This window comes from Falco biarmicus, chromosome 4 (assembly GCF_023638135.1).
Source record: "Falco biarmicus isolate bFalBia1 chromosome 4, bFalBia1.pri, whole genome shotgun sequence".
Lineage (NCBI taxonomy): Eukaryota > Metazoa > Chordata > Aves > Falconiformes > Falconidae > Falco > Falco biarmicus.
In genome coordinates this window covers 14,053,574-14,080,602 of record NC_079291.1, presented here as the reverse complement: position 1 = coordinate 14,080,602, position 27,029 = coordinate 14,053,574, and the positions used below count along the sequence as shown (strand labels likewise).

At 39.3% G+C, this 27,029-nt stretch overlaps 1 protein-coding gene across 2 annotated transcripts; it reads left to right on the top strand.

Annotated features, from left to right (window-relative positions):
* Positions 1-833: 833 nt before the first annotated feature.
* On the top strand, positions 834-25,758 carry TOPBP1 (DNA topoisomerase II binding protein 1). Of its 2 annotated transcripts, XM_056336141.1 has the most exons (27): positions 834-1,322; positions 1,914-2,048; positions 2,641-2,784; positions 3,563-3,744; positions 3,871-4,064; positions 4,862-5,041; positions 5,788-5,957; positions 6,514-6,677; positions 7,158-7,402; positions 7,697-8,016; positions 8,794-8,966; positions 9,984-10,195; positions 11,468-11,757; positions 13,447-13,620; positions 14,683-14,792; positions 15,841-15,964; positions 16,334-16,480; positions 16,980-17,088; positions 17,678-17,870; positions 18,687-18,829; positions 19,924-20,087; positions 20,990-21,104; positions 21,637-21,800; positions 22,693-22,833; positions 24,038-24,127; positions 24,565-24,726; positions 25,129-25,758. In XM_056336141.1, exons 1-27 carry the CDS (start codon positions 1,242-1,244, stop codon positions 25,270-25,272), a joined length of 4,470 nt encoding a protein of 1,489 aa, XP_056192116.1. In that variant the 5' UTR covers positions 834-1,241; the 3' UTR covers positions 25,273-25,758. The 2 variants fall into 2 exon arrangements, with proteins under 2 accessions (XP_056192116.1, XP_056192117.1); XM_056336142.1 differs by lacking the exons at positions 24,038-24,127; positions 24,565-24,726; positions 25,129-25,758 and having other exon boundaries at positions 21,637-21,804; positions 22,697-22,819.
* Positions 25,759-27,029: the final 1,271 nt, after the last annotated feature.

Genomic DNA, 27,029 nt, shown 5'->3' with positions numbered 1-27,029 from the left:
CGGAGGTCCACTGGATGAGCGGGCATGGTCACCTCGTACAGACTCAGGCAGATGGGAGAAGTGAGGCTTACTCAGCTCCTGCACAAGTTTTGCACACAACTCGTGCCCGGATTCCAGCCATCTGCTCTGAAAGGAGCGCATTTGACGTTCTTTTCCATAGCTTGGAAATGACAAGAGTAAAAATACATTCCACACCGCATTTCCTTTGGAAAGCGATAAGGTTTGAAACGTGGATGGGAACGGGATGCTCACACTCCCAACCTCTCCCAGAGCCTGGCAGCTGCGATACCCCCCCCAGCAGAAGACGGCGGCACCAGTACCCATGCCTGTAAAGGAATTGTGTAACTTTTAACCGATGAAGGTTGGTGTCTTTGCTTGCTGAACGGTATAAACAACGTAAAGTTTTGACAGTCGAGGGGCGAGGCATTGGTGGGTGGCCACCTCACCCCCTCCTCTGCACAAACTATAGAATAAAGGAACAGAAATACCTCGACTCGGTGTGTGAATTGGCGCTGCGCACCGGATAACGAGCCCGTCTACAGGGCAACAGGAGGCCGGTCACACCGGCCCCGTTACTCGATCACCACAGATCACCACGGGCCGCCGAGCGCCCTCCCCGCCCGCCGAGGACGCGAGCGGGAGGAGCGGGGGGAGCGGCGGAGACCGGCTGCGCGCGCCCTCCCTCAGCGCCCCCTTCCCGCGCTCCGCGCCCCACGCCGGCAGCCCGCCGCAGCGCACGCGCCGTCACGTCACGGCGTGGAGCCGCCCCCCGCCCCCTCCCCACCCACATCTCCGGCGGCGCATGCGCCTCGCCTGCTCCGGCCGCGTAGGCCCCGCCGTGCGCCTGCGCAGTGCCAGCACCGCCGCTTTCCCGCCCGCCGTGCAGGCTTTGGGCCGCGGGTGAGAGGTTGTGGTGGCGGTGGGGTGCGTGCGTAAACCGGTAGCGTCAAGCACCTGCTGTGGAGCTCGTGGGTGTGTGGGCGGCAGTAGGGCCCTGACGTGAGGAGGGGGTCCTGTGAGTAAGAGGCCTCCCGGTGGGCCCGGCTTCCCCCGCCTCTCTCCGGTAGAAGTCGGCGCTGAGGCTGAGCGCCGTGGGGCAGGCCCGTGGGCCGGCGGGGACAGGGACAGGGAGGAGAGCAGTTCCGCAGCTCCTGGACGTGGCTGGTGTGCCCCCTCTGCGCGATTCCGGGCGGCTCCGGCAATGTCAGGGCATTTAACGGATTTTGGTTCTCAGGTAAAAGATGAAAGGTAGTAAGGAGCCACTTTTTGTGAAATTCATAAAGTCTTCAGGGAGCTCGGAGTATTTTTTTAAAGCCCTTGAGGTAAGTAAGTAAAAAAAAAGGCTTGATCACCTGTTTCAGTGAGCTTGGTGAATTGTTCAGTAAATGACTTCTGTGGTTGACTTAGATATACCATAAAAGTATGCATCTGGAAATAAAGCTATTTCTGTAATAGGTGTTTAGTGTTTAATAAAGTTTGTCGAACAAGAACAATTTTGTTGAAGAAACTACTTCTTGTTCAAGAAACAGTTATCATCTCAAAATTTGTTGACGTTGATGAAAAGTGACATGTAGCTTGGGAGGTCTGGATGGTGGTCACTCATCTGAGCACTAAGCAAACTTTGGAAGGGAACTGGATTGTTTCCCACCTTGAGAGGTTGGCGGGAGCTGAAGGCCCAGTGTGACAGGATCAGGTCCTGAATGGTTGTGTGATGCATGTTTAGGTCTCAGTATTGTGAAGGCTTGGAGGAATGAGGGGGACACCATTGAGGTATTTTAGCCCTTTATGTCGATATGTTCTTGCATGGTAGCTTTGCGGCGAACTGTCTGAAGTAGATGCACTTGAGTTGTTTCCACAGGATTGGCTGTTTGTGATTTGTTAATATAAATGTTGTACACACCGTTTACCTGCAGTCTATAGGAGAATTTCAGTCAGAAGAACATCTTCAGATCCTTGAAGAAGAAGCAGCACTCAATATAAAACAAAATGATAAATCACTTTACATCTGTGATCCTTTTAGAGGCGTTGTTTTCAGTCATCTCAAAAAGGTACGCTACCCATCAACTTAATTCTAGCTACATTCTTTCTTTTCTAGAATCAGTCATGTCCATACTTGCACTCTGTATGCTCTCTCTTTTTGCGCTGAATATAGCAGTATGGAGTACTCACAATAAAATCTTTTAAAACTTCACTGTATCCTGTATTTAGGGAAGAAGATGACTAGCAAGGCATAAGGATTATTTTTGTAACACATGGGAAAATAAATAGTATGATCCGTTCTGATTCTGCGAAGTAGTTGCTAAGCTTGCTCTCACACTTTTTTACCTCCTGAGTGATGCAGTTTTCTTTGACCTGCAAGGAATCGTCCAGCAGGCAACGATGGTCTAGCTGAAATTCTCTGGCATGTTAGCTGTAGCATCTGTTGCTTTTACTGAGGCCAGAAAACCTACAGGAAAATCCACAGTTGAAAGTGAAAGCAAAACTCTCAACTACCTGGAGATGCTAGAGGAGGAGGAGGACAGACCGAGGGCCCTGCCTTTCTCAGGATTCAGGGACAAGGAAAGCCTTCCTTATACCAGTGTACCTTCTGCTAATTTTCTTTGGGTTTGTTTTTTTTTTTTTTCTGTTAATTTATTGCAGCTTGGTTGTAGAATTGTTGGACCACAGGTAGTCCTGTACTGTATGCAGTCCCAGCGCTGTGTCCCAAGAGCCGAGTATCCTGTGTACAGTATGACCATGGCCGATGTGACAGTATCCTGTACCAGCCTTGAAAAAGATGTTAGGGTAATGCATTGTAAAAAATGGATTGTTTAGCTGATTATTGTTGACATTTGTTTCAAGTGGCTTCATTACTAAGGCAGCAGTCACACTAATACATCTAACTGTGCTTGTGTCTAGATTTATGTATCTTTGGTAGTTTGTAGACTGTAGTTTATGTAGAGAGTTGTATGGAGAAAGAGGGAGGCTTATATGTAGTGGTGCATCTGCGCGCACATGTATTTATTACATAAGCATATACATACATAATCATACATACATAATCATATAGGATTTCAGCTTATTACTATGGGAGTAAATGTATGGTTTAGGGATTTTTAGTAACTGATCAGAATACTTGCTAGTTGGTCTGCAGCTATAATGCTACGGACAACATGTATTTCTGATTACTCAAAACTACATAGTAAAGATTTAATACACAGTCAGCTATGGTTTAAATAGTTTTATCTTAGAAGTTTACTTTTTATGTGTTCTGATATAGCTCTTTCTAATTTATGCCGCTTAAAATGTCAACCATCTGTGAAATTTTGCTCTTACTATATGATTGCAGTATTTTTATTAAGGGTGTGTTATATTCACCTTGTCATAAATGCAAATAAAATGGAAATTATATTTGATTTTTTTATGGCATCCATATATATCCACTTTTTATTTTTGAATATGTTTTTAGGAGAAGCCATGGACAATACAAATCCATGATTTTGTTTTTTAAGGTGACTATGAGTGTGATGTAGGTTCATTCTTCTTTCTTGGTAATTTTCTGTAATTTCTTTTCACCACCCAGGAAGAAGTCCATAAATATGTGCAGATGATGGGTGGATATGTGTGCAGAGACCTCAGTCTGTCAGTAACTCATCTTATAGCTGGAGAAGTTGGCAGCAAGAAATACTTGGTAGCTGCTTCTCTGAAAAAACCTATTTTGCTTCCCACTTGGGTTAAGACACTGTGGGATAAGTCTCAGCAAAGGTATAAAACAAAACTTATTTTGGTGTGAGGACTGGTAATTGTTATGTTGATACAGACTGCTTTCTTTTTCTGATTGATTTTACTTGGAAGTAAAAATATTTCTTTTTTCCTCTTTCATTCCTTTAGCATGATGAGATACACTGATGTTAACATGGGAGATTACGCTTGCCCTGTGTTCCTTGGCTGTACAATTTGTGTAACTGGCTTAAGTAGTTCAGACAGGAAAGAAGTCCAGCGCCTCACTACTGAACATGGTGGGCAATATACAGGGCAGCTCAAGATGAATGAGTGTACCCATCTCATAGTTCAAGAGCCAAAAGGTAGAACTTAAAGAGTAAATATTATTTTCACTTCTTGAGTTGAAGTAGTGTAAATATGCATAAGGATAAGAGTTGAACTGTGTCTGCTTCAGTGTTGCTCTTACTACCTCTGTTTAGGGAATCACTGTTGATGGGAAGGTTAACACAGGGCACGCTTACTTTTCTCTAAAGGCATGAGAAAGTGAAAAGAAGAAAAAAACAGACACCCAGATGGTATTTAAGGGAAGAAAAAGCAAAAATCCTAGAGGGAAGGAAAGAATAAAGAAAAACTAAAATTTTTGAGAGTTGGATAGGACTTATATGCTGATTAAAATTGGACTGTGGACTAATTAAGTGATCTGTTCTTTGTGCCTTCTGAACTCCCTACTAAGATAATATGAAAACTCCCTTTCTTTCCTCTTGGGAAGATGAAAGGATTGTAGTTTTATAATTTGAATGGGAAGAGCTTTCTTTTGGCCCCATTTTCCCTTCCTTTCCCTATGGGGAAATGGCCTGGAACTTATTAAACTTTTTCTTTTCCCCTGTGCTTGCAAGCTTTAAAGCCTTTTTTTTTTTTTTTTTCCTTATTGCCCTGCCATACTGTACCCGTGAGCTAGCCATCAGTGAGATTTTTTGCTCTTAAGCTGCTTATTTATTCTCTAAATAAAGTTATCAGAAGAGTCAAGGGTAAGACAAACATTGAAATTAGTTATTTGAATTTTAAAATTTTCTTAATGTCCAGTCCGCTTTCAGCAATCGCTGTTTGAAGTGTTAGCCTTTTAGTGACTTGTGATTTTTCTTTTGTTTACATTTGAAAGGTCAGAAGTATGAATGTGCCAAAAAATGGAACGTGCACTGTGTGTCTGTGCAATGGTTTTCTGACAGCATTGAGAAAGGCTTCTGTCAGGATGAGACAATATATAAAATAGAGGCTGGATCAAAAATGGGTAATACACCTGCTACGTCAACACCTACAAATCATGCCAGCGAGGCCAATAGTAAGACCTTTTAAAATACGTTAAAGTAAGGTAGGAAACATTTGTAGTAAGGAGGAAGAACTGTTTCAAATTGGTAGGGTGCTGCTTGCTTTTGCAATGCTGGTTTGGCAGTTTGGGTTCTGATTCTGCTTACACTTGAAACACAATGTGACTTTTATGCACATTGAATATTCTAATATGTATAGACTTAAAATGTCAATAATTGTTTAAAAAGTAAACTTGAATTAGACAAATGATATTCTGCTTAAGTGTCAGTGATGTTTATTTCTTAAGTCCTAAAAAAGCACAACTGTTTGCAGATTTTAAAACAAGTGTCTTATGAATTTAATCTTATACCAGTCTTAGGGGGGAAAACAAACGCTGATTTTTTTTAAATATTTTTTTTTTTCTCCTTGATACTTTTTTTTTTTTTTTTACTTCATGCTATTAACAGAAGGAAAGTTAAAAGCATTTTGTAAACAAACATGGTAGTGTGAAAGACAGCCAGCTTTAAATGTGTCTTTCGGAATACCTGTTACTACTTCAGGAAATGAGTAAACCAGTAAGACCATACTTGGTCTGTGTGTAAATAAGCCCCTTGGTTGAACCAAGCTTATACTTATGTATTATATTCTGGTTTTCAGACTCTGTATTTCCTTCTAGCACAACAAAATAATACGTGGCAGTTTTGTATTTTGTTCAGTGAGGCAGCGGAGAGAGATGAGCCAAAACTAATGGATCTTTTTTAATTTTAATTTTATTTGAAGATCATGCCCTTTCGGACGTCAGCCACATTTCCAATATCAATTCAAGTGGTGTTAACGAAACTGCATGTAGTTCTGCTATGAGCAGCAGACTGGATCCCGTTCCTGATGAGCTGGAAAACCTGAATATAAGTTCTTTTCAAGGCCTTGAAGATTTATTAGATGGGTGTCGAGTATGTTTAATAACGTATATTTTGAAATGTTCAGTCTTAACCCTGTGGAAGCAATGAGGTTGAAGCACTGGCAGTGGCTGCTGGAGTAAATTGTTTCTATTGTAAGCAGCAAATGCCAGGTTTATTTTGTGTCCACATGCTGTAGCTTGCATGTGTGTCTACATACATACACAAGTGTGTATAATTTTATTAAATATGTAGTATAAATATATATATTTATAGACGTATATATTTAAAAACTATAGTGAATGGGTTGTGGAATTGGTGTGTGATTTTGGGTGGGGTTTGTTTTTGGTTTTGTTTGCATGACTTCAGCTGGGGGTTCATTCCATTAGTAAATACTGAAGCTTTGCTAGATTAATTTGCAAAATAAATTAATCCAATTCTAAATGCTTAGCTTTCTGGCTGCTTCTCAGAAGCTGCACCACTAGTTTCTGTGTTCTGCAGCAGTTAAACAAAAATAAAGAAAACAAACCAGGATAGCCTACTTTTTTCTTCTTTTTGACTTTTTTTCCTTTTTTCAAAAGCCTTTTTTGTTGCTCTGTTCTCTTTGTAGATCTATCTGTGTGGTTTCAGTGGCAGAAAGTTGGACAAGATGAGAAGGCTTATTAATTGCGGTGGTGGTATTCGATTTAATCAACTTAATGAAGATGTAACCCACGTTATTTTGGGGGAGAGTAATGATGAGCTGAAACACTTTTTGGACAAGACGACTCACAGGTTATGATAACTGTATTGCCTTGTTTTCCTGTTTACAGGGTGGTGGGAGAAAGAAAACATAATTGATTTGAAAATTCTAAATAGTTCTCAACTTAAATGAGAAGACTTACAACTAATGTTCATAAGTACACCCCAATGTATTCTTGAATACTGTGGTTCTTTGGGTAGCCATGAGTCAACTCAGTGAAGTGAAATACTGCTGAAAAGAGGTGTTAACATTAATTTGTTAATATATTGAGGATGAAGGATTTGGCAACCCAGCAGTGGCAGATACCATTTATATTATAGAAAATAAGTATGAAATTCTCTGTTCTCAGATCAAAAGAATTAAAAGAATATGTTTGTAAAGTACCCGAAGTTTGCTTAGTATTGGAGTTAGAAGCTTCAAGTGTGTGTATATACTAATACTTGCAGAGCGGGAAAGAAGAATCACAGTTCTGAAACCTGCTGTAACTTGTTTATATACACTTTATTTTATAGGCCTCATATAGTGACAGCAAAATGGTTGCTGGAGTCATTTAGTAAAGGTTATCTACATCCAGTGGAGCAATATATCCCTCTAAACTACCAGCTGTTAGAGAACCCAATTTTGGAGCAATGTGGCATGAAGTCAGTTCTTCCCAAAAATAACAATCTCTTGAAGAAAGAAGTGAATGCTATAAAGCATCAGAAGGCTGCTGAAGATGACTTCCTCTCTCAATATGTAAATAATGATTCTACATTAGGTATGTTCTAGGCTCAGCATGCCATAGAAAGCGTAATTACTCATAATTAGCATTTGATTTTTTGCAGCATTTGCTTTTCAAAAAGCTAGCTACATCTAGTATGTTAAATTCTGTACTGGTTTTTAGAAAACAAATTTAAACAGGCCTATATAGAGCAGTTTTTAGCTATAACCTGGCTGAAAACAGCAGAATACTGTCATTTCTTCATGAGCCTATTTTGAGTTGTCTTTGATGGTCTTGTCAGGTAACTGCTATGGTTGTGGGGTTGGGTTTTTTTTTTTTTTTCCCTTTCAGATGAAACCGAAAAGCTAACATCCACAACCTTCAAGGATGTTACTCACTTGACTGCTCAAGGAGAGAATCAGTTTTCCATCTGTAGTGATTCTTTAAGAGAGTCTTCTGCACTGGCTGAAGGAGGCTTATTTGTCAGAAAGAGATTTCTTCTTTTGGGTTTTGGTGAAGAGGAGGAGTCCTGCATTACAGATATTATAAAGGAGAATGCTGGGAAAATTCTGTCGCTGCAAAGCAGAACTGTTGCAGACTATGCTGTGGTACCTTTATTGGGGTGCATGGTGAAGCAGACTGTTGGTGATGTTGTCACAAATACGTGGCTGGTAAGGAAGTTACACTTTCAGTTCCGTGAGTAAATGGGTACCTATGTTAGAAGCATGTCTTGTCCGAATGCTGAGTTACTGTATGAGGCTTAGGAGACTTAAATGTGAGATACTGAGATTTTAGCATTGTTACATTTGAAATGTACTAAATGAAAGCATGCTTTAAAGCCTTTGCATCTGTAAGATGTCTTTTACCTGTTTCACTTCATTTTCTACAGGCTTGTTAAATAGGACTTCATTGTCATGACTCGGAGGCTTCTTGTACGAGACTGACAGCGTTCTCTCTAAATAATGAATTGTAGAAGGAGCTAGTTGACTAACAGTGATTTCATTTGGTGTCTTTATTTTTTCATACTTTTTTCAGCTTTTTAACTGGTGACAGAAGAGCAAGTCAGTCTCAAAGTCAAAAAATAACATGTCTGCCAAGAGTGGACAGATGATATAGACTAACTGCTGTTAGTATTTTCAGTACTAGGTAACTTTGCTGTGAAGTAAATCTATACAGACTCTCAGGTCACACCATGAACTACTTTAAGGTAACCTCTAGGGTTGAAAGAGAGTCACTGAAAAGTTCTGAATAATGCCTCAGTATGTCAAACCTGACAAAATTAAAATGCTCTAGAAAAGAATTTGTCTGATTCAGTGGGAAATAATTTGTGATGGAAGCAAGATTGTTTGTGTTGAGACCATAAATGCTATTGTACTGTTGCTGTAATATTGTTGACTTTGTTGCTGTTTGGCTTGATCTGGGTTTTCTCTCTTTCACCTTCTTTTAAGATTACATGTGTGGAACAGCAGCTCCTTTTAGATCCTCAGTCCAGTCCACTTTTCACGCCAGTCACAGTAATGGAAGGAGTTACCCCTCTGGAAGATTGTGTTCTTTCTTTTAGCCAGTTCACTGGTGCAGAGAGAGACTCCCTGGTTTATCTGGCAGGACTGCTAGGAGCCCGGTATGTCTGTCTCCTGTCACTGTTTCTTCGTGTTCTTAGACAGCCGGTGTGATGAAATCCATTATGCATTTTCTTTCTTCTTTTACAGAAGTAACAAATATTAGCATTAAAACTCTTCTGGATTCTATTCACTTACAAAGCCTAGTGCTGAAACGTTGAGACATTATTATATGGTACTTTTACTTCTCTTTAGACAAAGTTAGTCAGTGTTCATACAGCCTAATTTCTACCCCAGAATACCCCCATTCTCACATTTCTCAATGACTGAGTGTCAGTACCTTTCTGCCCTACTCTAGAGCCGAGTGTGGGGGAAAAAAAAAAAAAAAAAGTTTTTCACATGCCAGGTCTTCTGAGTTAGGCTTCCTTGTCCAGGAATGGACCATCTTTTTCAGTATTATCTTGTTCAGTCTCATAACAAGTGATAGTGTACCATTTCTTAGGAGCTGAGGTGGTGAATTATTTGCTCGCAGTTCATCAGAATCTTTAAAAAAAACATGCTTAGTCATGAAGTGGCAAAATTGTGTAGCTTGAAGTATCATTTGATCTGATTTGTAGTCCATTTGAACTAAATTCTTTGGTGGTGAGTTCTCAGTCCTGCCTTCTTGGAAGATTGGGTCCTTGATGATAAGAGAAAAATTGTAACATAAAGAAAACTTCTGTTCATTTGGAAATGGTGCTTGTTGGCTCTAGAAAGTAATCCAGCCTGTCCCATTCGTCTTGCAGAAGAGTGTTAGACCCAGTGTATTCGAAACGAGGTGTGTGAGGACCTCTGGAATATGAGAAATGTTACGTTTTCAATACTGATAGAAGCAAAACGTTGCTCTCTTTTTTTTTTTTTTTTTTTTTTTTTTTTTTTGTTCTGTAGGTATAGGTTAGGCTATAAAATGCAAAGTGGATGCCCTTAGATAATTCTACTGGTTCTTTTTCTGTTGCTTGAATGCATTTTTTAGTAGTATAAATGTGCCATAGCATAGTTTTGTTTATGACTAAATGAATCTTTTATTAATCTAACTTTAGCGTCCAAGAATTCTTTGTGCGGAAAGCCAATGCAAAAAAAGGAATGTTTGCCAGTACCCATCTTGTGGTGAGAGAACCGGATGGTTCCAAGTATGAAGCTGCGAAGAGGTGGAATTTGCCAGCAGTCACTGTAGCTTGGCTTTTGCAGTCTGCGAGGACGGGAAAGAGAGCAGATGAAAGCAAGTTCTTGGTTGAAAATGCAGAGGCCGAAGGTTGGTTATTAGCAAGTTAGGGAATATGATTATGTCGTTGTACTGTTTATTCATCATAAAGCAGGTAACGATGACAATTTATTTTCCTAACACCTTTGAAGTATTAGAGCTAAAGGATATTTTTCTAAGTATCTTTCCCCCCTGTTTTTTTCCTACTGTTGACTTGTGATTGTAGAAATGATAATGTGTTTGCTGCAAATCTCTTGGAGCTGGTGGAGTCTTGTGGTTATCAGTAGTTTGGAATCAAGGTCAGTGTCTCAGCTTCGTCCTTCGACACACATGCTGCTCTGTAGATTATGTGGAAATTGATGATAGATCCACCTTAGAACTTCATACTTGTTAGTCTGCAATGACATGATGCCCCTCTCTTCATATCTACTTAATCTTCTGATGCTTCTGCTCCTTTTCCAGTTAATTCACACATTTTATTTGGTAATATTTCTTCCATATTGAGATGCACACTACAGTGATTTAATACTGAATTTTAGCAGACCTGTTTTAACAGTGCCCTTGTGAATTAGTTACATGGGTCACTAAGAGGACAAAAGGTATGTTGTTGGCATAGGCATGTCTCACCTCAAATTTTTAAGGAAAAAAGGGGCAGGAAGCAGCAGAAGCGAACAGTAAAATGTAGAAGCAATTCTTATGTTAATCTTTTTGAGCTACGCAGGTGATGAGTCATGCTTATTTAGAAGTGTTTATGGTGGATAAGCTTTAACGGCTTATTCCTGGCTAAATCTTGGTTCTGTTAATCCAAAGGCATAAGGGGCTGGAAGAGTACATAGTGACCTAAAGAGGTATGATTCAGAGTCATGAATACAAAAGAAATTTTATGTTGTTTGGGAAATAAGGAGCCAGGGAGGAGTTACCTTTACTATTGAAAGGAAAGGATTTGGTGTGTATTACATCTTTTTCTTGGGATTTGTATTTTCATAACTCATCGTACAACATAATAAGCCCTATACAGGTATGTGTGGAACTGCAAACTGTGAGCAGACCAGGGGTTGCTCGCTGCTTTTCAGAAATTGAAGGTCAGGCTCAGTACCAATGGAAATCAAACTAAGCAGTTAACTGGAAGAGACACTTAAGACACTGGCTTTTAAAATATAATTGTCGGTTTAGGGCATTTATTGGGAGGATGTGAATTATTTTTTTACAGAAAGAAAGAAAGGTCAGATGAACTTACATTTGTATAAACAAGTGTATGTGAAATCTGTGTGCAAAAGAAAAATCAGGTTTTGCCTGCTTATGTTTTCTTTGTTCCTTTTAAAGGTACAGAGAGTTCCATTACTCGGCTTAGCATGACACCAACAACTATTAAATCTACTGATTTAGAACAGCCTGCTTATCTCCTTGAAGCGGGAAAAAAACCAGCTGTGACCCCTCTTGATGTCAACAAGTTCCGGAGTAAAGCTTTCCAAGCTGTAATGTCTCATCATACTGGGAAAACAACCCCTCTTGCACATGGAGGACCGCCACAGAAAGAACCATCTCTACATCTTGATACACCATCAAAATTTCTTTCCAAAGACAAGTTATTCAAGCCTTCTTTTGATGTAAAGGTGATCATCTTTGCAAAATTTTTAGTCTGTAGAGCCAGTAAAGTTAAAAGATGTGCATAAACTTAAAAACAGCACAGAAACCTGTGCTTACGCATTTTTATGTGTTAACATACAGACTTTCCATTTGAATAAAGCCAGGAAAACTGGCTCCATTTATTTATATATATACTGAATTCTTTGACTAGTAGATGCTAAAATGTCCTTAACAAAGCTCCTTTGTGCTTATTGCATTATATGCTCATGTGTTCTACACCTCACACAGTACACAATCTGTGTTCTTTACATCTCAAGACTGAGAAGTGCAACAAGAAGGCTTATAATTGCTCCAGATATTAGGAAACAAGTGTTTACTTGTTCTGTGATGAAATATTACTTTAATGATATGCTTTAATGTAATAGCTTTATGGCAATTGCGAAACTGTTAGTGCAAATTGAAAAAGGCACCAGGGTTTGGGGTTTGTTGTTTCATTCCGAAGGCCACAAAAGGCTAGAAAAGCTACTAATTTTAAAACAAAGCAAAGAAACCCCTGACACTTAGGGAGTGTCTGTGCTGGAATAGCTCTTGAATGACTCAAGTGTGCTTTGGAAGTCTTCAGGATTATTTTTTAATTTTTGAGCCCTTAACTGAAAGAGCAGTGATTTAATTCTTGCAAAGTTAGGTTGTTGGTTTTCGGGTGGGGTTTTTTTGTGAGGTGGTTTGTGGGTTGGCTGTTCTGTTGTGGTTTTCTGGGTTTTTTTAAACCTCTCTGCCTGCAATAGAACAAAGCATGTATTACAAAACCAGAAGAATCCAATGTTCTCTTTTTAGGTAGCTTTGGTTCATGAAGAGAAGGCTCCAAGGAGACATTATATTGGCCTTCCAGTACTTAAAGGGGGCCTACAGGAAAGATGGGGAGGGACTCTATTAGGAAGTGTAGTGATAGGATGAGGGATAATGGTTTTAAAATAAAGAGAGGGTAGATTTAAATTAGATAATATTAGGAAGAAATTCTTTACTGTGAGGATGGTGAGACACTGGAATAGGTTGCCTAGAGAAACTGGATGCTCCATCCCTGGAAGCATTCAAGGCCCAGTCAGATGGGACTTGGAGCAGTCTCCTGATCTAGTAGAAGGTGTCCCTGCCCATGGCAGGAGTGTGTGGAGCTAAATGATCTTTAAGGTCCCTTCGCACTTAAAGCATTCTGTGAGTGAGTGAGTCTGTGCAGTTGTTACTCTGCTTTTTGAAATCTAATAGTTCACTGCTCTGAAAATTTTCAAGAGCAAGATATTCTAGACCAAAATGTATGTGTGTGTGTCTCTCTCTCTTTAAAAAAAAAAAAGGGTAATAGGAAACATTGTTTTAAAGGTGTAGATAGAATGGCATATGAGTATGTGATTATCTAAAGTAATTGGTTGGAGTTAGGAATACCTGTGTTTGGCTACTGGCTTTTCCATTGAGGGCAGTTTCCCTTGATAGCAATGTAAAGAGATTAATAATCCATTTTCCTGGCTTGCTTATGTGATTGAGATTGTCTTGTACTGCTTTTGTGCAGTGGTACTACGGTTGCACTTGCTAGCTGCTGCTGTAGCACACCATCCTGGCTTAGGAGTATGAAATCTTACTACAGAGCATATCTGTGAAACTTACACTTGAGTGAGAATTTTGTAATGCATTTGTGCAAGTCAGTTAGTTGCTTCTTTTTTTGGTAGGATGCTCTGGCAGCTTTGGAAACTCCAGGAGATCCTGATCAAAAATCCAGGAAACTGAGCACACCCCTCTCTGAAGTCATCGGCAGAAACTTGAAATTGGCACTGGCAAACAGCACAAGACATACAGTAGCTCTTACTGCCAGCCCTCAGTTGACTGTTGCACAGCCAGAAGTGGTAGGAAATTTTGGTTTTGAGTTTCTGGAATATAGGCTTAAATAAGAAGATGCTATTATCATTTGTGATTTAAGTTATGAACGAGTTTGTGAATTGTGCTTTGTGATCTATTTGTGTAGAGATCCATATGATTATGCATTCTTCAATGACAGTTTAAAGGAAGGTAAGACAGGAGTTTCCTCCTGGAAGGCAAAAACTTTTAAAACCTTTTTCTACTGTCTGTACTGTCGTCTTGAGTATTAAGCAGTTGCCAAGTAACATGACATAGAAGTATGTACCAATTTAGACTTAGTATTGGGATGAGAGAATTTAATCATGCTTAAGAATTTCTCAGGCTCCAGATGAACAGAATTAAATGCTTTGGACTGAAGTTAGGAATTCTTTTTTTTAATGCATGTGGGTTTGAGGTTTTTGTGTGTGTGTGCGCCTATCTTCCTCTGTAAGGTGCTGCTTTCCTTTTTACTAGGAGGCACAAGATGTGATCAGTTGCTTACCCCTTTGTAAAGACATGTTATGTTACCCTTCCTTGTAGTCATCTTGCACCTTCTGTCTAATGTACCCGAGTGAGACAAAATGGAAGATATAGGAGGAAAGGAAGCATTTATATGCTGCTTGCCATGTTAGTACACTGTTTACTGTAGAGGAGGGCCAAGAAATCTGATGGCCTTCAGCAACGATAGGCAGTCACTTCGTGTTTTGTGGCTCCTTATTACTTTTCACTCCGATACAGGAATACACTCCTGTGGCATCAGGTTTGGTAATTCCCTAATTTCAGTATTTAGGGAGCACTTAGTCTGTGATGGAAGAAGTAGAATGTATTCCAAGGAGACTGGCTGAGAGTGAATCTTTTGTCTTTGGATTCCTGGTGCATGGAATGATAATAGTGCTGGGTTTTGACCATGGAGTTTGGGAGCGGCAAAAATAGAGAAAATGTGTTTGTCTTGGTTTTGTCGTTATTGCGTATTTTACTGCATACTACACTAAATATTAAAATATTTTTGTTATTGATACAGAAACCTTCCAAACATGACTGTCCTGTTTTTATCCCTTCTGTTTGAACAGGAAGAAGAGCCCAAGCTTCTAGCTGATGTTGTTATATATGTTAGTAAAAAACTTAGTAAGAGGCAAAGTGAACTGAATACAATAGCAGCTTCTCTTGGGGCAGACTACAGGTATCAACTGATACAAACAACTTCTAAGCTTCTGCACTGATATGTGACTTCTAATAAATATGAGTCTCTGCGCTAGTATGCTTTAGATTTGACCATCTTAAACAATTTCTATTGCAAAATAAGACCATCTTTCTCTGCCACATCCCCAGTCTCTTTGTCTTAATTAAGTCTATCTTGGAAAGGCAGTCTGTCATGAAGTCTTCCCAAATTGCAGAATGTTGTTGGGTTTTTTTTCCTTCTCTTCTTTTTTGAAGAAAACTACAAAACATTTAGCTTTGGGGTAGTTTAAAATTTGCTTTATATTTTAGATTTTGAATCTGAACTGAATTTGTGTGTGTTTCTCCCTGGCTCAAAATTAATTATTTTACAGATTGTAAGCATGGCAAATTTAGCATTTGTAGAAAAACTTAGGAAAAACAGGTTGTCACAAAGAGAAACTAATGTTTGTCGTTTAAGACAGAATTCTGTTCCCACTGAATCAGATGTATGTATTTTATACTGACTTCTATAAGTGTTACCATTCATGGTGTGGATGAGGAAATTGCCCTTACGTTTGATAGTAGCTTAGAAATGCTGAAGGCTTGCATGAGAGAGCAAATGCTGGGTTTTTTATCAGTTTAAATGTTAGAATCTCACGTTTTGTTTATTTTGAGCTTGGAGGATCAGTATTTCACTTGCATCTCAGTATGTCAACAAAAGAAAAGCTCTCTCATCCTGGGTCACACATTATTTTCAGAAACTGATTTGTAACTCCACTTAAAAACAGAACAACAAACCTAAAGCAAACCCCCTCTTCTTTCATATGTTTATGGGATTTAGTTTTGTTTACTTTGGGAATACTTTCAAAAAACATTGAAGATGTTCTATCCTGAATCTGAATGCTGTCTTTTTTGATGAAGAAAGCAGGCTTACTGCTTATTTAGGCATTACAAAATAGGCAAAACAATATTTTAACATGGACAAGGGATAGGACAGTTTCGAAGCTGGATTTCTGATACTTTTTGATAGAAATGATATCTTCAATTAGTTGTATTGTTTTCTTTTCTAGATGGTGCTTTGATGAAACAGTAACACACTTCATATACAAGGGAGGACAAAATGACAATAATAAGGAGTACAAAGCTGTTAAAGAACGGGGTATACATATTGTTTCAGAACACTGGCTTTTAGAGGTATGGAGCTTGCTTTGTTCCATTATTAAAAGTGAGGGGAACATGGGCTTAAACCAGTTACATGGCAGTGGCTTTTCTGTTTGCATTTATACTGAACATATGTAGGAACTGATGTTTTACATCCTGCTTTAAATTTATGAGTTGAGCAGTCAGTTTTCACTGATGTACTTTTAACTCATTCTCTATGAGGAGAAAAGAAATTCTTTTCCATTGAACATTTCTGCTGTGTTTCCCAGTATAAGTGCCACGCTTTTCTGTTGTGTAAATTACTTTTCAGTGATATCTAAACATAGGAAAAGTACAGTAAGAATGTGAAATTTCTTTTATCTCAGTTTCTCATCTGTGTTATGTTAACTGATCTTACTACAGAGTGCCCAAGAATGCAGACGGCTTCCTGAATCTCTCTTTCCTCACACTTACAATCCCAAAATGAGCCTGGACATCAGTGCAGTGCAAGATGTCACACTATCCTCCAGTAAACTTCCGTCAACTGGAAAACCAGCAGAGGAAAATGAGGTATAATGTGTGATATGACCTCATGTTCTATGAAGCAATTTGGATTCAGTTAACTTAATTGGTATATTAATAAAAATAATTGGTGCTTATTCAGTGATGCCGTGAATCAGGTTTAGCTAGTAATTAATAGTAGGTATTGCAGATGTTCCTTCAGGTTTTTCTGCATTTGTAATACTCCTTTTCTAGGGTGATGGAGGGAGACATAGGCATTTCAAGATTAGAAGTGCTTTCCAAATTTGAAGTGATATAGGTCCAGCCTTTGCTTTCTCTTGTAGGTAATGAGATTCAAGGTGTGAACGTGCCTTAGCAGACATTTAGACTGCAGTTTAGGTGTCACTGATGCTGCTGGTCACTGATTTACTGTAATTTTAATAGCAGAAAGGTTAGATTTACTCTAAGGCAAGATTATAATCTTCAGAATTTATACAAGTGTTGAACATGGGTAAAAAAGCCAAAAATGTTGGTTTTGAGAATTCTGACTCGTCTTAATTGGTTTTAGATTATTCCAGTGGACGAAGATGATGCAGAAGATGATGGAACTACTGACCAAATAAAGGAAACTGTCACTACAGGGGAAGAACAAATTGTAACAAGTGAATCCAAAGGAGGTAAATGTGAATCTGTTTTCAAGGGAGTTGTGGAATGTCAAACTGTCAATGTAAAGCTTTTACAGTTTCAGGTGCTGAATGTTAAAATCCGGAAGCTTTAGGTACTCTATTTATATAATGGTCAAGTACATGTATTGTTGCTGAATGAAAGGAAAGGGTTTTGCTCTCTGTTTTAAAGACTTTGACAGCCTATAAGAAAGTAATGATCATCTGTTGCAAATTATTTAATTGCAGCTTCTTTGGTTTTAAAACACTGAAGTTTGTCTTTAACATGATGAATCACTGTCTTAAGAATATATGGTTTTTGTTACGTAAATAAACGTGTTGTGGGATAATTGTGTATATGTTAGGTCATGCAAGGAAATTCACAGATGAGCCAGATGGAGATTTCTCCTTGTGTCTAGGGATAGGGGACTTGGGCATACATAGGTTTCCTAGATACTTTTTCACAGATATCTTTTCCTCTCCTTAATGTATTGTCTTTGTCCCAATGTGAGGGTGCAGGGGGGAGCTGACTGGAATTGCGGTTACTTTTCACTTGTTGCAATGTAACAGTCTTGATCTTATGAATTTTTTTCCTTCTCTTAAGTTTTAACCCAAGCACTAGAAATGAGGGAGAACTTCCAAAGGCAGCTGCAGGAGATCATGTCTGCCACATTGCTAGTGAAACCACAAGGGCAAAGAGGATCCCTTTCAAGGAACAGTTTTGATGGTTCTCCAGCCACTCCTGCTAGCGCACGCTCAGTGCGAAGTGGCCGCAGTAGGCTCTTGGAAGCTCTAAGGTACTGATTTGTGTTTCAAAGCATATTATTTTGTCCTCTGTGTACATACTTCGATATTCATTGAAACGTGAATAGGTCCCGAGGGTTTTCAGGTGTATTGGCTTTCTCTACTGATGTACTTCAGTTGCTTCTCCTGGAATTCAGAATCTTTAAGTGGGCATACTAGATAAAGTCAGAATGTTATCTTAATCTATAGTGGGTATCTTTTGTTTTCCAGAAAATCACAGAATAGTATGATGGCTTTTTTTCTTTTTTCTCTTTTCTTTCTTTTCTTTCTCTTCAGATTAGTTAGTGTTCTTACAGGTTTTGAAGAAAGCAGTGCTGCAGTATTTCAACACAGAGATCATATACAAGTAGTAGGTATTTCTGCAAAGTGCCTCTATGAATGTTTCTCCTCTCTGCTTTTTCTTTTCTCTCTAAACAGAGAATAGGATTTGAACTCTTTAACAGTGCTGAGCTGCAGTGAGAAAGTAATGGAAACCTTGCAAAATTATTCCTTTAGCTTGGTGTTTATTTGCAAATTAATAGGTTCAGTAGAGTACACTGATTTTGGAATAATGGTCAATACAACGCATAATAAAAGCATCTCCTGATATTTTGGTTGTCTTTTTATCAACCATGCTGACACTTTAGCAGCCTAGCTTTGTGAGCCTGAGTTGCATTTATACTGAAATATTCCCCTTTCCCAGTCATGCTTTTTAATAACGAGGTTGCTTGGACATTAGAGTTGATGTGATCATTAATGCATTGCCTTCTAGTATGGTAATCTTCTGTAAAACAAATGAATACTTAAGATATCTATGCTTTCTTCCTTAGGCAATCCCGTCAGGCAGTCACAGATATAAACACGGAGCCATCCCAGAGTGAGCAGATCATCTGGGACGACCCTACTGCAAGAGAGGAGAGAGCAAGACTTGTCAGCAACTTGCAGTGGCCTAACAGTCCTTCCACTGAGCAAGGTCAGAGTAATGCCAATAAGAACATGGATGAGCCTGCTTTTACAGCTGGATGCAGAGATTGCTGGTACATGTAAAACCAGAAACACCATATCCTTGTCCTTTCCTAAAGCATCCATTTAATATTTGGGACTTTTAAAATACAGTATTATTTGAATTCTACCTTTTTTTTTAAAGTGAGCATTGTTGGCACTTCTTGAACGCCAAAAATACAATTTTACATCTTTGAGCTCCATTATGTGTTGCTGTTTTTAAAGAGAAGCTTTCCTATCCATTTGCCATTTGTGGTCAAACACCAAGTAGCGCTTGTCTAGAAATAGTCTGAAGCAACTTTAGGAAACCCTCCAAATTTATTTTTTTTTATTGGGAACCACAGCTGGTTTCCAGGTAACAATTCAGGTAGGTGTAGTGGAATGCAAATGGGAATACCAGTAGCAAAATCTTTTTAATTGTAGTGGAAATATTCATAGGTGAAGAATGGAGATATAGGAAGAAGGTAACACATGAGCCTGAAAAACAGATGTCAGAGCTGCAGATGGATGTGCTTAGGTCAGGATTTTGTGAAGATACTGTATTTATCTTTCCTGTTCTCTTTGAAGTTCTTAGTCTACTGCTAGGACTAAGGAAGCAACATACTTAGTTTTTTCATCACTTTTTGCTTTCTTCCCATTCCTGCCTCCTGAGGGATAGTAAAATCCTTTATTTCTCCTTCCCTCTTGCCTCAACTCCTTCCCTCAATCTACTCACAGAGTTTCTGCTTGCAGCGATGGTCTTCCTGACCTATAGTTGACCCTAGCCTAGAGGTTGAAGAAAATCAGCTAAATGCATTCAGTTGATTTTTGATTTTGCCCTTCCCCCCTCCCCCGACCCAAGCAAGGCATCCAGGGATGTGAGTCAGCAATATTGCAGTTGGTAGTTTGTGTTACAAGGAAAAGCATCTTTATGAAAGGCAATGGTGAAATGTTGTACATGCTGTAGCAGCAGTTGTATTTTGTCCTTTTAGGATAGTTACTTCTTTTTTAATTTGTTATTTTTTACTTTATCTGTAATCATATTCAGCCAAAGACAAGTCATGCAACAATGCTTTACTTTCACAGCTGTTCCTGAGGCTGGGGTTGGAGATGTGACTGAAGGGGTAAACAGTCCTGTATGTAGAGATCCTGAAACACCGATTAAAGATGACTTGATCCCCACTCCACAAGCCCCCAGCATTGCGTTCCCACTGGCTAACCCTCCTGTGGCACCACAGCCCAAAGAAAAGGTGTGTAATATGAAGAAGTAGTTATGATGATTGAGAGATCTAGTGACACTTTTAAGAAGTTTTGAACTTGATGACAGATACAAAATAGGTCAATATCTGCAATTAGAACTTTGAAGTGGATTACTTTTGTGCAGTTCCATTTCTTTTGCCCCCCTTTCTGTGAGAGTTTGATCAAATAATGTTTGTTCAGACAAGTAAAGCTTTTTGTCCTGTTAGTTCCTGCTAGAATGTTGAAGTAGGCCTTGGAGTGCAGTTACTGTGTGTGTTGCCTGGAACTCCTCCAGCCACGTTAGGATGATGGAAAAAAGGTTAGGCCTTTGTTTCCTTGGTGGTACCTGGAAATTATGTTTAGGTACAAACAGAAAAATTTTCTGCTGAAAAACAGATTTAAAATGTTACTATTTTGTAGTGAACTTGGAAAGAGCTGGGAGAATGAGCTTAGTCTTTTTGCCTGCAGTGTATCACCTGATGCTCAGACTTTCAGCAACTATGTGTCTTCGAAGCCACAATGTGTCATGTTAGTAAATAAGCTGTGGTGGAAATACATAAAGGCCCTTGAAATCATAAAAAATCTGAATGAATGATGCAGTGTGATAGATAGATGATGATTTCTTAATGTGTTTGACTTGGTGTTCAGTGGATATGAATGAAGGATTAGTTTTTGACAGATTGGTTCAGTTGTGCCCTGAAGAAAGGGGGAACCAGGAGGATGTTAAGCAGGAGCCTGAATTTGATTTGATAAGATCCAAGCTTTTTTTTAGGTGACTGACAAGTTTGGTTCTGCTTTTCCATGATAAAAGAAAACTCAGTATAAAAATAACCCAGAATGTTTGGCAGAAAAATAGTCAGCTGTCTACCTAATCTTTCTGTCATATATTCAAAATCTGTTACTGTATTTCCAGGCTGTTACAGAAGATGAGAAGGCTGAGGAAGAACCAGAAAAACAACGTAAATTTCAGCTGTCTTCTCTTAATCCTCAAGAAAGATTTGATTACTGCCATCTGATTGAGGAATTAGGTACCAGATACTTGTGAAATGCAAAGAATAGTATGTGTCTGTGTGTGTCTGGTCAGCTGTGGCCCACTGGGGGAACGAAAGGGCTTCTGTTAGTGACTCATGAGATTTGAGGTCTCAAATTTATAGCTTTCTGTGCTTGTGAGTGATTCTTGGAATATATTATTATTATGTGAGCGCTCAGCTTTGCCGTAAAACAGCAATGGTTTTGTCTTCTGGCAGTTTTCTTTTAGTTGTCTCCACAACAGCCTCATTCTTTACTGTTCAGAGTGCCCAGTATCTGCTGTCCTCTGGTGTCTCTCTCTTATTCCTGTCTGTGTTACAGTGGCATTTTATTATCAGAACACTCTTGCCTGGCAGCTTCTCCTTCCTTGCCAGCTTCTGCCCATGTCACTTCAATGATAATATTTTCAATGTAAATTTGAGTTAATTTTTTTTTTATCTGAATTCAAATAATTCTCACTTTGGGTTGATCCTTCCTGTGGTACAGCATGACCCTTAAATAATTTGAATCAAATTAATTCCTCAATTCAAGGTGGAATAGTACTTGAGAAGCAGTGCTTTGATCCAAGCTGCACACATGTTGTTGTGGGACATCCTCTTCGAAATGAAAAATTCTTGGCTTCGATGGCAGCTGGAAAGTGGGTGCTTCATCGTTCCTACCTGGAGGCATGTAGAGGAGCTGGCTGCTTTGTTCAGGCATGTGACATTATTATTGAGAACTGAGAATGTTGTACCTTTTTGCATTTCTTTTTTTTTCTGCACTACTAGGAAAGGACTTAACCTATCAGAACCAATTAGTGGTTTCAGGTGCCCCAAGCCTTGGGAGTTTTAGAGGATCTGAAGTCTGAGAAATTCTTGGCAAGCTTTTCTCTAAAAAATAGCCCTGCACCAAACTCCTAGTATAGGATAAATGAGATACTTCTTATAGTTGCTTTTGAAAATTAACGCTTGAGTACCTTTTGGTAAATTCTCACTGGTATCAGCTAAATTTACGTGGATCTTGTTACACCAGGAGTTAAATCTTGATCCTTTCAATAAATGAACATATAATAGTTTTAAATATTCCAACTCTATAACCATGTACACAAACATTTTTGAACACTATCTCTTCCAACTCCTCACCTCCTGTGCTGTTATTTCACAGTTCTCCTGGGTCTAGAAGTTCTTTTACATTGACCAGGCTAACTCTGAAATAATGTCTGTAGAGTGGTTCATATCTTTCTGTATCAAAACCAACTTCCATTGTTTTGGAAGTAGTTGTTGATGGTGTCCAGAGTAGTGAGTTGCTTTGCTCTGCTGTTGAATTCCATTGTAGATAACTGCAAAAGGAATCTGGTTGTGTACATGACACAATGTCACTGAAAACATGATATGATTTAGATACATATGTGCAATTAAGAGCCATATAGATAATTTTACCTAGAGCTGTTTTGGCCAGGTAAAATCAATATGTAAAGCTAGAGTGAATTGCCATTTGTTCTGGTTTTTTTGGTTTTGTTATTTCTTTTTGGTGTAGTTTTTAAAATTTATTTTTCTGCTGGTAAAGTTGGCAGGACTGTTTTGTAATTCAAGCTTATGATTCTTCTAGGAAGAAGACTATGAGTGGGGAAGTAATTCCATACTTAATGTTTTGCCTGGAATCAATGTAAACCAGAAGAAACTAGCACTTGCAGCATTGAGGTGGAGGAAAAAAATTGATAAAGGGAGACAAGAAACTGGTGTTGTTGAGGTATGGTATTGCTGAGGTATTTAGATGCTCATGCAATGTAAGTTGCACGGTGTGAGTGGACAGGACAAGTATCGTCACCAAGAAACTCAGAAATTTAACTGGCGAGGAAAGATAATCTGCCTTGGTATTAAGAACAGAATGGCTTAGCTGGATATATTCTATAAATTTTTATATATATATAAAAGATACATTAAGTAACTTTGTTTTAAAAAACCTTTTAGTGCTGGTGCATTAAAAAGCTTAATCTCCTGAACCATTGTTCGTGTTTTGCAAAGCTGGAATATGGCTACTTATGTATGTAAATGTCCCTCAGCCAGGGAAGATGATGCTTAAGCGTCAGAGCTCTGACTGGGGAGCCAGCCGAACTCAGCTGTACTAGGGAACCACAGCTGGTGGTTGCAGTAATGGAAATAGTGTGCTGTGCTGTATAGTGAATATAGCTCTCTGGATAGCATTTTTATAGCTCTAGTACTGAGCATACTGTTGCACTTCAAACAGGGCACAAGTTTACACCTTTCCTAAAGCAGCTTCTGTGATTTTTATGGTGCAAGTTCTGTAGTTTTTCAGTGAGATTTTTGAAAGTGGGACTTGGGTTCCCCAAAGCCTTTTAACTCCTCTCTCAAATCAGGCATTGCAGTAGAATACTAGCTGAAAGGTAGAATTACTGCTGCAGTTTCAGTGACATCAGGATAAATCTTGACTTGCATGTATTTTACAATAACCTTTTTAAAATGAATGCTTGTAACAAATCTTCTGTACCTCTTGCCTACTTGGAAGTAGAATGCTTGTAGGAGGCAACCAGTTGGTCCTAGGTGCTGTTGCTGTAACTGAGTAGATAATTGTAGCGCATAGGGTGGGGGAGGAAATGTTTCCAAGCAACTGCTTTTTCTTAAGATGCTTTCCTGTAAATGAGTGTCTGGTGTTCTGGAAAAAATACTTATTGCCAAGGGTCTTTTCATAGATGGGTTTGCCAATCTTGCTATGCAGGTGAAAGGGCTTGGTGGCAAGCTGCTTGACTGTATGGTGTTGGTCCAGTAGTTGTGTTCTGGGTTGGGGGTTCTGCTGTTTACACCTAAAGACAAAACTGGGTGGTAACAAATCTTTATCTGATGGATATTCATCAGAAGGGAAACTATAGATCCCTTAAGTCTTTATATTTTTTTAGTACCAACATACTTGTGACTAAATTGAGTTTTTTATCTAGGGAGCTTTCAGTGGCTGGAAAGTGATCCTGAATGTTGATCAAACCAAGGAAGCAGGATTCCGTCGCCTTCTTCAGTCAGGAGGAGCAAAAGTATGTAGCTTTTCGGAGAAGAAAAAAAAACCTAAATACGTTTTGTTTTGTTTTTTCTGTTAAACTCTGTGCTGGGCATTTTTCATGTGAATAAAAGGTTTAACCAACAAAATTGCTTACACAAGGTAGCTGGTCAAAGGGTGGGAGGAAAAAGCTATGTCATCTTCATTTTGCAAGTGGTCAGCTTGTCTGTGGTTGCACAAGTCAGTAGTGCTGGTGGGAACTGAGGATAGAATTTCTGTGCCCTGCTCTGTTGAGAAGGATCAGCCTTCTCGAAAGGTACATTATGGTACAGAATGCAGCTGTAAATGGTATTTCATTTCCAATTGGCTTGCTAGTTGATTTGATGAGTGACAGTATAGGTCATGAACTGCATTTGTCTTGGGGAAGAAACACAAAAATAAACTTGTTTTTGTCTATTGTGTTTTAATCTGTAGGTGTTTTCTGGTCACTCCATGTCTCTCTTCAAAGAAGCAACTCATCTCTTCGCTGACTTCAGTAAGCTGAAGTCAGACGATACCAGGGTTAACATAGCAGAGGCTGCAGCCCAAGGAGTGAACTGCCTGAAACCAGAGTACATTGCTGACTACCTCATCCAGGTGTGCATGCCTCAGGGTGCTCTCAGGGTGTCATCGCCAGCCCCACAGGTGGATGGGGCAGGCCCGTCTCCTCTGAGAATCCCAGCCACCTGAAGTCTGTAAATGGGACAGCTGCTTTACTGGTCATGTGCCTCCTTTGCGAGGAATTGTGGCCATGAGTGCCTATACAGAGTATTTTGATCTGTGAACTCAATAACGCTATAACATGACTTGTTTAGTGCTGGCAGTGGGATCTGTTGCAGGGTAGGGAGCTTGCAAAACATATATTCAGAATGTAGATGTGCAATGGTTGGTTGTTTTAAATTTTAGAAATCTAATGAGCTGTTTCTTCTCAGAAGCTTTTTGAGATAAACAAAGACTTGAGCTAAACCATTTTTTTTTCTTTTTTTTCCTCTATTGAAGGATCCACCTCCCCCAATGGACTCTTACTGCCTGCTAGAAGCTGAATCTTACCTTCAGAATAACACAGAACTTAGACTTGGATTATCCCAGAAAAGAAAAGCACTGGGAGAAATAAGCGGAGTCAAACGATCCAGAACACACTGAGCAGATTATGTGCTTTTGATTTGTACATGTTTTTAATTCATAATTTTTTTATTCTCACCACAAAAATGAAAAGCTTTGAGTTCCACTTCCGATTTGTCCTGAGATTAAAACAACTTTACAGTAATGCTCACAAGAGATTGCTTTGGTTGACAGTAGCATGTAAAAATATTCATGCAAAAAATACTTTGTTTCTGAAATGTCCTAAATATCCCACTATAATTTTGTTTAGGGATGTCATTGTACAATAATAGTTAAGAAATACTTTGTCAGGCACTTCCCACAACTTTCATCTTTGTGTTGTGGGGAAAATACCAGTTGATAAGAAATCTTTTGCATTTCCAACACAGTAAGGGAGTTAGGTTTTACACTAATTTTTCCTCTTTTGCTATTTTATCTTGGAGGGGAAAAGGGGAACTGGACAAAAAAACTTGTGTATTGACAGATGTTAATAAATTTACTATAAAACAGAGGTACTATTGAAGTGCTGCCATTGTGAGTGCTCCCAAATCTGTTCAGCAAACATTGAACCAGCTCTGTTATACAGGAGCTGAGGTTTGTCTGACCATGCTCCCTCTTTGGGTCTGTGACAGGAACCAGAGCCAGAACAGACGCTAGTTCCCAGCAGCTGGAAATGTTCTTAGTCAGACAGTCACAACGTTTGACGAACTGCTTGATGCTTTAGCTGCTGTGGGGTCTGGATATTGTATGTGAGTTGTATTTCTCTATGTTAAAGCATGTGTATGAAATCTGAAGAGCTGTATTTAAGCAGCTAGAATTGCTGCAGCCTGCTTGAACAGAAAAGCACAACATGCAGTTGCACAGGCCCAGTGGGCGTTCTCTGGGGAATAATGTAACATCTTTAAAGTCTATTTAACTTACCTCTTAATTGGGGGGGTGTGTGTGTGTGTGTATTCTACTTATTTTCTAGCTGCTGAATACTCGTATAGAAAGTCTTTGCATCAGTGTCAGTTGCAGACAGAAGACAGGAAGAGCCATGAGCATCCAAGTCCTATGAAACCTGGAGAATCTTACTTTAGGCTGGGGAGAACTGGCACCTTACTGCTGGCAGAAGGGACAAAGGGACCTGAGCTGTGGGAATGTCCAGGTGAGAGAACAGGAAGGCAGCTTGCCTTTATGTCTGAGGCTGTACTTTGTGCTTCTGCTTCCTTCTTCAGTGCAGTGGATGTTTTGTCAACTCCACAACATGTTGGGATGACCTGAAGGAATTGTCAGGAAGGATCAAAAGATGCCAGTGAATGTGAGGGATTTGATTCTTTTTAAAAGTGTTTTTAAAAAAAAATCAGTGGGGGTTTAGGCTGGGGCAAGATTGCTAGGTTGAGCTGCAGCAACTGGAGTCTTAAACCTGCTTTGCTTTTCTTGGCTTGGTGCCATTTGTGGATGCTGAACATCTCCAACTTGCTCCAAGTCCACATACTGAAAAGAATGCTGTTAATTCAAAATGTGATTTAAGGCATTAACTTTGTTGTCACTGGCAATTTTCTGTTCTGCCTCCAAAATGCTGCTTTGTATTACAGGCAGTTTCAATAGGTATGGATATTAGTAGGTGAGACCTGAAAGTCCTGACTTTACTGTTGTTGTTTTCTTCTTCCCAGTCCTCAAGAAACTGCTATGGAAGGGTAGTGCTGCTATTCTCACTCAACAGATAAGAAACCACTCCCTGACCCACTTTAGCTAAGCTTTAAGGAAGTCTTGGAGACATACAGTTCCTGCAGCTGCTGCAAACCCTGGGGGGCAGG